This window comes from Xiphias gladius, chromosome 12, assembly GCF_016859285.1.
Source record: "Xiphias gladius isolate SHS-SW01 ecotype Sanya breed wild chromosome 12, ASM1685928v1, whole genome shotgun sequence".
Lineage (NCBI taxonomy): Eukaryota > Metazoa > Chordata > Actinopteri > Istiophoriformes > Xiphiidae > Xiphias > Xiphias gladius.
Window position 1 is genome coordinate 9794350 of NC_053411.1, and position 12577 is coordinate 9806926.

A 12577-nucleotide genomic window follows, 5' to 3' on the forward strand; every position below is an offset into this window, starting at 1 on the left:
CCCCTCGGTCTATTATCTTTGGTAGACTTTTTTTCCCCCCCTGGAGCTGAAGTTAGAATCTTGAAATGATTCACTACACTTGACACATTAATTCACTGAAGAAATTTTTCAGGACTTTTTCTTCCTCTTAAAAAATTAGACTTTTTCAGGTCATCCAAAAATCCAACTTTGTGCTTTTCTTACAGACTTTTGCTCTGCTCTCATGCCAACAATTTTCATTCTTCATTTACGCTCTTTTTTTATTTCCATTTTTGCAAGAGAAACAAAAACGGATACATTTAAATGCATATCCTTTTCTTTTTCCACATTGCTGAAACGTACAAATTCAATCTGTCTGTGGCTCTCTCTGTCCATGCTGCTAAACCGTTCAAAATTGTCTGTCTCTCTCCATGGTGCTGAAAAATTAAACCCCAGTCTATTTGCTGCTACAGTTTCTACTGTGACCAGTGCATGGTGGGCATGGAGTTGTCATTAGTACTAAGCAACAGCCATCTAGCCACACATTACCAAAAACCCAGATGTCAATTGCAGATAACAAGTGACACCCTAGCAACCAACCTAGACACTAAGATATTATCCAGCAGTATCCTAGAAGCCAAGCTGCTAGCCACTGAAGATAATAAAGTGTTGTCAAAATGAATGACAAGACCTTTACATGATGCTGTGAAAAAAATCTCCTTTCCAGCCTGTCCTGACACTAAAGGTTGATATGACTACACTCATCAGAGTAAATGACCAGTTTACATTCTCTTCTTTATGCTAGTTAAGCACAGCATGCAACTAGTGAGAATATAATCCTGCCTCTCAAGCAAGAGCTAGCGATTCATTTGTGGGATTTCAGAGACGGTTCCTTTATGGATTTTGTCCCATTGTTTCATAGTCAAAACATGAATTGCACATTCAGTTTTTTTTTTTTTGGAAATACCTGGGAAATATGCTTCTGTGATGCATTTGAAAACTGGAGCTTTCTTAATTTTTTATGACGTTCCCGCTGGCCAGTTACTAAATATTATCTTCTCTTGAGTGACTTTAAAACACCCTAATTGGTGATGACCATGTCAGTAAAAGTAGTCTGCCTTTTCATTTTGGAAGTCCATTCAGAGGAGCATTGTTGTACTATATAACTCATAAATGCCAATGGTCCATTTGAGCTGTGATTGAAGATAATGATTTATCTAATTCAGAAATTGAAGGGGCTTTGCACCCCGCCCACTAGTGTGTAACGTATAGCTGTGGCTATAATATACCATCTATATTTTTACTTTTCTATTAGTTGGATTTGGATTTTCTTTAGAAACTGGAATGACATATCAGAATATAGAATGTAATATTTACACTCCAAATAACTGATCAAGAACACTCTATTTGGTTTCAGGTTATCCATAGGGGTTATTCCCAGATATGTAGCCTTCATTTGACTTTCTTCTTTTATTGTCTCAGTTCTTATGTCTATGATGTTTCATTTTGACTAGATGAGCAATTCATTAGTTCCACTGTTTCTGTGTATATGCACAAGTCTTCATTTTGGAACTATCCACTAGTTTTATTATCTTGAATATCGTGGTAACCCAGCCATTGTTAATTGCAAAACAGATGGCTGCACACATTTTTACAATTGGACCACTTCAATTGCACTCACCGGTGGCGAAGGAAATGACCGTATGACCTTCATGGAGATGCCTCTAAATGAGACAATGAACACTGTATGAATCCAAATGGATGGCTGGGCTGCGGACACTCTTGGCGGAAAGCCATCACGATGGTCTTTATGAAACACTGTGTTTTAACTCCCACAGCACCCTTAAGATAAAGGGCAGAGTATGTGTAGTAAGTAATGAGGATGAAATTGGAATGGGAAGATTGGTTAACTGTGACTCAGGGCTTAGATATTTACAGGACACTCAGATAATGATGAAAGGCTTTGACAAGCCTGTACTGTACACAGAATCTTGAACAGGCTCGTGTCAATACGTGCTTGCGCAAGAATACACATCGGGAGAGAGATGTGCTCAAGCTATTGGGGAAAAGTACATTATACCACTCGGTGGTTTTTACGGGCAGTGATCTTTTGGGAATTCATGTTTTGACTCTTGGGCCAAAGACAAAGGTTGGTAAATGCAATGATTTTTGTCTCACTCTTGATTAAGGTAACTCCAGTGGCATGCAGCGCTGCTATTGAAAAATTAACTTGAAGTGCACCACGTCCGATCCCCCAGTGCACATGTTTCATTTCCTTTTATGCCTTCTTGGAAGTCAAGATATGTATAAGATTAATGGCCATCTATGCCAATGTGGAAGACAGAGTAGACAACTTGTAAAAACTTAATCAGCTGTGACAGAAGATAGATTAGAAGACTTGTAAATTCCTAACCAACTGTGACATTTCATTGTATTCCAAACAAAATTGCAGATTTCTGAGATTTGTGTCACAGAGACCCGTTGATTCACCAGAACTACTGTATAACTTGCCATTTATCACGCACTTCCCTTATTCTTCTGGCTAGCAATATGCCACTGATTTAATTTCAGGGCCACTAATATCAAATAACAAGGTCAAGAGTTAGACACAGCTTCATCTTACTGTACACTCAGCTTTTATTGACTGTTAGCAGTCTTTTCTTTGTGAATCTGTGATCTCGACACAACACATAACCTTACAAATGTCTGGTTGCAATTATCAAGCATTTTGATATTATCAACGATGCAAAGGTCATTCTCTAAATCTATTCAATTGCTGAAGATAGACCCTGGTGGTCTATGACCCAGTGGAATGACAGAAGCTCTTATCTTTGGTCATGACCTGATTACTATTTCCATATGAATGTCTAGATGATAATTCTAGTGTAAGTCAGCCCTTTGTCATTTAGTGTGGAAGCCTAATTCATAATTAGTTCCACAGCACTTTTGATAAACCAGACATATTGTTACTTCATTTATTAGCCATTAGCTACATGTTTTTCTAAAAAGTTTTTTGTAGTAAGGACAGCTATACCATGGTTCCATTGAAAGGGACCATGATCAAAGTTATTTCTTTTTTCTTTTACTTATCTGCATATGTTAGAACATCAGACCCCATTAAGATCTTTTGGTTTGCTTTATTGTGTTTATTGGCTGATGCTCGTGGATTAAAGAGATGTGTGCCTACTGTGAGATATAACATTGAAAACCTTATTGCACATTGAAATGTTTGCCTGTGTATTGACGTTAATTACTTCTCAAAATATACAGCAATGATGGGCCAGATCATGTGGAGGTGTCTCAGGTGGTGGAAACCTTGGTGAACAACCCTGGCTTTGGGACTCGCTGCATGAATGGAAACCCCATACCGTAAGTGGTAGGGTAAACAAGAAACCAAAAGAATCCAGCCAAACATAATGGTCCCCTAGTGTGCACATGTATTGATGCCAAATGGTACTTACTGTATTCAGTGTTAAACTTTGCAAGCTGTGTATGCATAGCTAGTCACACACCTGTGTGCTTGGAGCGCATGTAGTTCACGAATGCTTGTGCATCACAAATCCCGTGAGTGGCTTGCTGTGCTTAAGTTCTTTAAACACAACCCACACATCCTTTAATTCAGAGGTATTATCGAGCAGTCTTTCAAATATATTGCTTGTGACTCATGTTGTTTACACTAAGTGGGTAAAAAGAAACGCCTCCAATGGCATATTGTGCGTATCCAGTTAATGTAATACTTTTCTGAGTTATCACAGGTTTTTTTTTTTTTTTTTTTCGTTGACCATGCTACACAGTTTTTAAATTTGTTGTTAATATAAGAGAGAATATTATGCATATGATAACTGATGTCGGTGGCAGGAATCAATGATTATCAATATAATACTCATATTTCCCTCCTTGTTCTCCTGCAGGAAGTTACCGTGTTCCTCTAGTGGGTCTGATTGGTTCACTCCATCCGTAGATCAGTCAGTCACTGACATCTTCCTCAACAGGAACTGGAGCATGTCTAACCCCTCCCCTTCCTGTCAGTGCAGCACACCTAAACGGACGATCATGTTACCTGACTGTCCACCAGGTGCGGGAGGGCTCCCTCCACCCCAGGTTAGTCTCTTAAACTTGAGCTTGTGCCTTTTGGTGGGAACGTAGCGTGGTAGCTGGAGCCGCCATTACGTGACATTAAGATCTCAAGTTTGAACAGCTGCCATGTCAGTCTCTGTCTGAGGTCCCTTGAGCAAGACAGTGAAACCCTGCCTGAACCAGCGTTAGTGCTCCTGGCTGGCTGTGGAGCTCTGCTACACTTACTGAATGTGTTGTCACAGAGGGATAAACTGCAGGAAGAGGTTGGAATAGTGGAAATGTAAAAAATAAATAAATAAATCAGTGACACTACACTACAATAAAAATGCTTATCATGGAAGCTTTTGGCTTACAGTCTGAAAGTCCGAGTCAGCATCATTTTGATTTGAAAATGTAAAGGTACTTACTAACAAGGAATTTGCATTGCATTGCAAAATGTAAATCAGCCTTTTATCCTGTGCCGCTTTTGTGAACTAGCGTGCATGCATGAAAGCAGGGCCAAAATTGATTCCACCGAAAATAAACTGAATTGGCCTTTGCAAATGACTCAGCTTGTTCCCCATACTTGCTAAAAATTCAGTTAAAATATATCCATACTGTGTCCTTTTACTCTTTCACGTATATGCCGACCTTTTACCTCATAGCATCCTTAAGGACAAGCAGATCCAGCTGCATAGACTTTGCAAAGGATCGCACCTTTTCTGCTCAAGTCACGTGTCCTAAGAGGTTTCGGTGTCTCACCCTGCATAAGTCAATACCAATCCTTTATAGGCCATTACTTGTGCACAATGCACATGGCCAAATGCAGCTAGAGCTAATGTTGCAACGTCTGAGCTGAAGAGGCTTGATCCAGGCCTGGATCGATGAGCAAGTAAGAGACCCTGCATCCCTGCCTACCAGCCACCACCTGCTGACTGAACAAGTCTCGATACAGAGAGAAAGTAGTGTCTCATTTGGAGCTGAATGGTTTGCACTCCTGTCTTCCAATGATAAAAAATTCAAGCCTGAGAGAGAATGTACAGCGAAGGGGCCACCTCCACTCCAATGACATTTTATTAGAGATGGCCTTGTCTGGTTACTAGCGCTTTGTGCATGCGTCTGCATTTTAAAAGATTAGCATTTGAATGCGTCATTCCTAACCCTGCCAAAATTTTCTCCCTCTTGGAGTTTTATGATGGTTGAAAAATTAGTTTGTGGTAGTTTACCCCAGATAGAGGGAGAAAAAGAGCAAGGGAATCCACGTGTCTGATACCTGAAATTTGGCCGAAGAACAGGATTGCTTTTACAAATTAGCTTACTTACAAATTTGTACCGTCATCTTCATATTCATACAGACAAGCAATCTGTGTTGGATGTGCAAGGCCTGCAGCTGATACTGGTGGTATGTTTTGAAAAATTGTTTCCATTGCCGTGGGTGAGCATGGATGGTCCCATTATATTCCAAAGGCATGGTGCCGGTTGGATAGCTTTCTGTTCACATTCAGTAGAATGCCAGACAGACTGTTATTTGGCAACAGTTTGTAAATCATAACAGATGTCTTTGCCATAGCACTGATTGCAATAGCTTTTCTGCTGATTTTTTTGAAGAACTTTCAATCAGCACTCAAAAATCATTTGGGAAAATCAGGCGGAAACTCACACAGACTGGATTGGGGAATGGAGGGCAGTCTCAATATAACTGGATTACAGAAGCCGGAGGGTGTGGCAATAAATCCTGTTTGTGCCGGTAGGTGTAAAACAAAAACTAAATATGAGGGTTAGGGTTTGATGGCATAGACATGCTGATAGTGTTTTATACTGTAGATGAAAACGGTAACACCTGCAAACTGATTCCTAACTTCTCAAAAGTTTTTCTTTTAAAAAATATGCCAAATAGCAGTAATACATACATGAAATATGCCCCTTGTGCCCATATCTACCCCTATCCAGTGTTCATATCCTCCTTATCAGCTCCATGCCCCCACCCTGCTGGCCAAACACATAAGGACTACATAGGATAAACGAGCACATATACCAACTGCCATGTCCTTGTTGAGCTGCAGTGTTAAAATAAGTTTATAATAGCCAGAATGTTTCATGAACAGCATAAATACCAGGAGAGATACATAACATGTCATGTATCTTCATGTCTGATTTTCAGTAGTTCTCCATAAGCCTTGGCCCTACATGTCCTGTGCCTGTCCCTACACTCCTTCTAGTGTTTTGTAACATGACCTTTCACAAATGTACTTGATTAAGTATTAAATTCCTTTTGAATTGCTATTGTTGCTGGCTATTTGTTTACAATTATGTTCCATACATCTTCCACTTAAGTGAATTAACCAAAAATGCTGTAGAACAATCCCAGTAGTGAGCTTTATTTAGAAACAAATATAAATTCAGTACACAGCACTTAGTATATTCATTGCAGATACATCTGCTTCATAACTAACATTATAATGATATGATTAAACACAATGTACTGTAAATATAATTTATAGCCTTTAATGCATGCCTGCATTCTGTACATAGTAGCTATAGATTGCAGCCTCTCTGTCTTTTGACTGTCACTGTGTCAGGTCTTCACTCATTTACTTTACTCGCTACTTTAGAGACTAAATTATGCAGTAAAACCGGCGAAACTGTTTGCATCAGTTTAATTTGCCCTTGAAACAAATAAGACACTCACAGACCTAAGCTTTAGTTGGAGTCTTTAAATTTTTCAGTAACAGCATTAAAAAAAATATATTAGAGTAATATGGATATTGGAAATATAGATTTTTGGAGTGAAAATACCGTTATATCTAATTAAGGGTCCTCTCAGTGAAAAAAACAAACATTGTGTGAGAATGTAATTACACAATAGACAGATTTTTCAAGTTTTTCTTCAATGTGGTTGAAAATGCCTCACAAATGTCAGCTCTTTTATGTCTGTGATATAAGTTTAAACAGTCATTCTAAGTTCAATTGGAAAAGTGGGTATGAAGTCGCAAAGCTTCTTTCAGCCTCAGTTCTTAAGGGAAGTGAGGGAGTGTTAAAAAGAAAATTTTCTGTGCCAGTTACGAAAATACTCACAGTTATACTGTATACAGATATATCTGAAATGATTTTGTCTCATAATTTCCATGGCATTTCCCGCTTCAATATTTGATGTACTTTGTCATCTTGGAAGGACAAATAAGACACTAAAAAAAAAACAATAAAAGAGGGACTCGGCAAAGCCAGTGACTTCTAACAAGCAGGACATGACACAGTATGAAACTGCTTAGCTCATCTGCCACTCTTTTATTTTCCTCCCAATTCCCTATACCTCCCATATATACAATACTACACTTTGTAATGCGCCATTTCACTCGCTTCACAGATCTGTAATGCCTCGTTGAACTTCTGTGAGTCTTGCTGTGTGCTCCTTCCTGTGACAAGGCCATTCGGGGCCACTTTAAAGGAGCAGCTGTCCAGGTATCATGTTACAGGATGATTGTTGAGACAGTCAAACAAGAGAAGTGCCCTTTGTGTAACCTTTTCCTTTCCCTGTCGTTTGGTCCCAGTTTATGACAGCACTGTCAAGGAGTCCCCCATTTGTTGAGACGCTACATGTATCTTTGTATCTTCCCCAGTAGCCCACTAGCCCATCAAGGTCTTACTTTCTAACCCTCTCTTTTATTTCGCTCTTTTCCTCCTCTCCACTTGTTTCTTCCATTTAAAACAGCCCTACTCTTTTTTTTTTTTTTTAATTTTAGGTTTGCGACTTTACTGGATTTCTACTTTATCTTATCATGCTGTAAGTGGTTGGTACTAGTACACTTAGCCTTAGTAAAAAGACCATTTACAAAGGCCAATTCTTGCTTACATCCTGTTACATAGACTTGCATCATTCTCCTTTATTTACAACATCTTATTTTGTTCCAATCCAGATCCTGTAAAAGGATATTAAATGGCCTGTCATTTTGCATGGAAACAACCTTGAGGACATTGAGTTATTATCATGCAACAAGATCATTGCCAGTCATCTCCCTCTGTGGCTAAAGGAAGTTTAAAATTAGGATACAAGATGAGAATATAGCAGAAGACAAGTGAGGAGAAAATTTTTATGCAATGCACACGCTGATAACTGTCACTTTTCTCCGTTCATCACCTTCTTTTTGCATAATGCAACACTTTATTTATTTGGCAGGGGTCAGTTTTTATAAACCAGTGAGCTCTGTAAGCTTTTATTTCCTCATCTTAAATCTGGAAAGATATATACAACTGTGATAGTGTGTGCGTTCATATGGTAGAAAGATACTGAAATACAGTGTAAGTTTGAGATAAAGTGGTTGACCAGGGTCCTTTTTTCAGAACTAGTAAAAGACCCTTCTTTACCAGCCTACTAATCTATAAATGAAATGTATGTTATAGATAAGGTACGTAATGAAAGTAACCTCTAAACCTATACACGCTGTTCTCCAACCTACTTTGCTTCCCTGCTTTTAAATGCAATCCCACGGTGGGTCATAACACACAGTTTTAAATTTGTGGCCGTCAAGCTCAAACATACAGTGTGGAGTCTGAAGGAAGTATCATTTTCGCAGATTCAGAGAACTGTTGCTTGTGTTGAGGTAGGATAAATGTTGTGACAGATATGAAATACATTAATATGGCATGCTGCTGTGCACCTATAACTATGTATATCCATATGCATGGGAACATGTGCATTTTTCATCATTGCTGCATTGCTTACCTGTAGACTGTGGTCCATCACAGGGGGGCCAAAAATTAATGCAAGTCCAAGGCAAAGACCACCCTCAGAAGCTGAGCACATTGTGAGGATGTATTCCCTTTGACCTGAAAGCCTCCACTGTTGAATAAATCATGACAAAGTGTACCAGCTTCACCCTAGTTTTCTTTTTTATCTTTTATCCCACCCTTCCTCCGAATATGCCCTTGAGAAACTACAGAAAAGACAAGGAGAGAAAAAAAACATGGAAGCAGCACCATAGGAGGTAGTGTGAAATCATTGTTTCCATGGAAATGGCAGGCAACAGTAAGCCCATTATCAATTCTGCGGTATTGGCTCTCGTTCACTGGTGATATTTAACCTTCATAGATGAATAGGCCGCCATGCGTGCAGAGGAATTGATAAAGCCGCCACGTTCATCGTATTACAATTGATGTCTTTATCATTTGGAGACTGGCCTAACTACAGCTTGCTTGCAAATTACTCTCCTTGGCCTCATCTATCAGGCTATTGAAGTTGGGCATTAGCTTAACATTTGTGTAGAAAAAAAAAGAGAGTTCTGCATGGGAAATACACCTACCATTATCTACTTTAGCTTGCTGTTTTGAGAAAAAAAATTGCCTCAACATGAAGTAAGTCTTTGAGTAATAGTATTTGTCGTACTGTTTGAAAAGGGATGAATTTGTAATGCAGCATAAACCCAAAGCTGCTTTATAAACTTCCGTATGGCCTATTTGGTTAAATTCAGAACATAAATCAGCAGAACTGACATATTCTTGCTATCTAATGCGTTCATTTATTCATGCTAGTTGATGAAACCATAATAAATCTGTAAACATAGGAGGGAAACTTTGGTTTTCTTTCAGACAACATCTATTGGCAATGAACAAATCTAGCTAACCACAGATCAGCTCCAAAGCCCGCCAGTTCAAACTCAATCTGGCAAAAACAACAGTCTGACACGGCCCTTCTCTGCCGGGCCTTGTTGATTTGTCACTTTGAAACCCAACACCAGCAGATCCGTTTTAGTGTAAAACAACCTGTCCAGAGCCACCCTGTCAGCAGAAGGCAAGAGATGCTTGAAAACAAAAGTAAAAAGGTCACTGGCTTGTGAGGTGAGGCAAGTGGTGGATGAGCCAGCAGTTTCCCCTTTATTGTGGCTAAACAGAACAGAATGGGACTGGTTGATAATCTGTCTTCGGGGTGTGGATGAGTCTAACTCAGTCTCTCATGATCTGGGACGGAATAGCCAAAGCAGTATGTTGTTGTGGTTAGTAACTGTTGGTAACCCAGCATGTGCTTTATGTGCTACTGTAGTTATTATTTAATGGTATTGTTTGGCACAGTTTAAAATGATTGTTATGATGGGATCATATTGGACGTAATCACACAACACGAGGGAATTTGCTGAATTGAAGAGCAGCTCCTGAAATGCACATGGTGCCACACAATTGCACAGTAGACCACCTGTCACTTCCACCACCACTACCAACACTTCATGTTACAGTATATTTATTTGAAGAATTTCAAAACAACTTGACAGATGCAGACACATATTGTTTTGCATGAAAACATAATTAACCTGATCATCACTTAAAAAACTTCCAAGTGAGAGGACAAGTGACCGCAGACTTTAACATAACATGTTTAATTAAAGAAGTTTCTGCTTTCCCGGGATTGCTTTTCTTTGTGTGCGCTAGATAAATTTTTAATTTTACCTTGGAGGTACAGCTTGATATAAACACAGCACAGTCTCTTATCTCTCCAGTGCTTGAGTATGCCAGCTCATTCAACAGATGTGATGACTCTTTAGTTTACATTCCCCTCACCCCCTCAGCTATCAAGCTACCACTGTGTGGTGGAGAACTGATGCCATACAATGTCAAGCACACTGAAGCTGTTCCCAGGTAATTAACAAGAGGTGCAGGCCCATTTCAGTCTTTTTGATGGGGATATGGACCAAGGCCAAAATAATTAGACCCAGACTGACTGTATGCTTGGGTATAAACTCATTGTACACACAGCGAGTGTAAAGTTCTTATTTTTGGTTTTGTTTGTTTCCAAGTTCATGTGGCTTTTTGAAAGAGAGGCATGTTTGTTCAGCGATAAGCCAAGGTTGCTGTGCTGTTCGTCCTCCTTATCTCTGATTCATAAACCAGATGGGTCCTCCTCCTCCGATTTCTCCTTCTGTTTGTTCTTTGCCTTGTGACTCCAGTTCTCATCCTCCTCTTCTCCCTTCTTCTCCAATTTTTAACTTACTTTATGTTTCTGTCCTCTTTTCATCCTTCCTGCTCAGCTTTCTGATCTTAATTTTTTTTTTTTTTTTAGCGGCTTCATTGATCTCAATTCTAATCTCTCTTCATTCTTCTTCTCCTCTTTGTTTTACCTCAACTCAACCTCATATCCTCACTGGACCAGCAACCCAAACAAAACCCAAGCAAAGAGTAATACAAGTCTAAAAGGAGTTTTGGACCCAGGAATGGCAAAGATGCAAAAAAAAAAATTCTGCTGATACGTGGACATGCACTCCTTTACTGTATTAATACAAAGGTAACTGACACATAGGGGCAACCGATTAATCAACGCACCCTGTGCACCAAAAGCTTCACGTCAGTCTGTTTGTACATAAGGGTAGATAGGTAGATAATCAGTGCAAATAGGGGGTATGTTGGTAAATTGCATTGCAGTCGGGGTCTTGATTACGCTTTATCAAGGATCACTCTGCTAATTAGCATGGTGTTACTTCTCTAAATAAGCCGGGCTAAAGCAGCTTGGTGTCGGCATGAGTGTGTGTGTACTGGGAAGTGTCAGTCTACACATTGTGGAGTGTATTTATGGTGGTGTGTCGCACCCTCTCTTAATTGGATGTTTGAATGTACCCATTTATCCAGAGGGCATCTAATTAGGGCCCTTTGACATTAGACAGCTTTTGCAGCTTTGGGGGGGGGGGTCTAGATTTCAGCCAGGCTTCCCATAGCCAAACTTAATTGACTACTATGATAAGGCTTGAGGGAATGAGTTCCATGGTGCCTTGAACAGATATAACCTGTAAAAGCTCTAGGTCTTACGTTTTGTTGATTTTGCATCGAAAGGATTGATTTTTATGGGTGACTGAGCAGTTGCGCCTGCTGGAGTCTCTCTGTGATCAGCCTTTCTGCTCTTGATGCTGCGCTTCACACGGGCAAAGTTATTTTCTATCAGCAAGATTTATATTGTTCTAAAAGTAAAAGAAAAGTTGCTCCACCTCTTTTTCATGAAAGTCATGTATTGCCAAATATCTTCAGATTAACCTTTCATTTTTGGCTGGACCGCAGCAGCATGGCCAGGCCTATACACGCAAATGTCCATGACTGACTGCCTGACTGAGTGAGAGATAAAGTTACACAACTGGTCAACCGAATGCCGTGTGACTGAGTACTGGTTGCACCACTGGCTGGCCGGCTTAGTGTAAAAGCTTCTCCATTTGCCGTGGCTCTTTCAAAATGAATTGATATGAATGAGCTTCTAACTTGCTCCCTGAGGGATCATTCCACAGGTAAATATAGCTGAAATCACAGCACAGTTGTTGTCATTAATTTATGTGTATGGTGATTTTCTCAGACAACGTCACGGTTATAAAATCAGAAGTCTTAACGAGCCGTGTTTCAGTCACTATTCAATACTTGTTCCGTTGTCTGACAACAGAAACAGAAAAACATGAAAATGAGAACAGCTTTGTTAGGAATTCGGCTGCATTAAATTACTGTATATGTGAGCAGAAAGAGTAGGAGAGAAGCAAAGAGATGGGTGGCGGTCCAGCCATATACTAGGTTTTGATCTAGTCTCGTTAGAATTACAAGGAGTGTT

At 39.6% G+C, this 12577-nt stretch overlaps 1 protein-coding gene across 1 annotated transcript in view; it reads left to right on the plus strand.

Annotated features, from left to right (window-relative positions):
* LOC120797184 (phospholipid-transporting ATPase ABCA1-like) overlaps positions 1 to 12577 on the plus strand; it is a 140131-nt gene that overhangs the window by 72377 nt on the left and 55177 nt on the right. Inside the window, exons 30-31 of the mRNA XM_040140576.1 lie at positions 3229 to 3327; positions 3870 to 4059. Coding sequence (XP_039996510.1) covers positions 3229 to 3327; positions 3870 to 4059 — 289 coding nt within the window. The remainder of the gene's footprint in view (positions 1 to 3228; positions 3328 to 3869; positions 4060 to 12577) is intronic.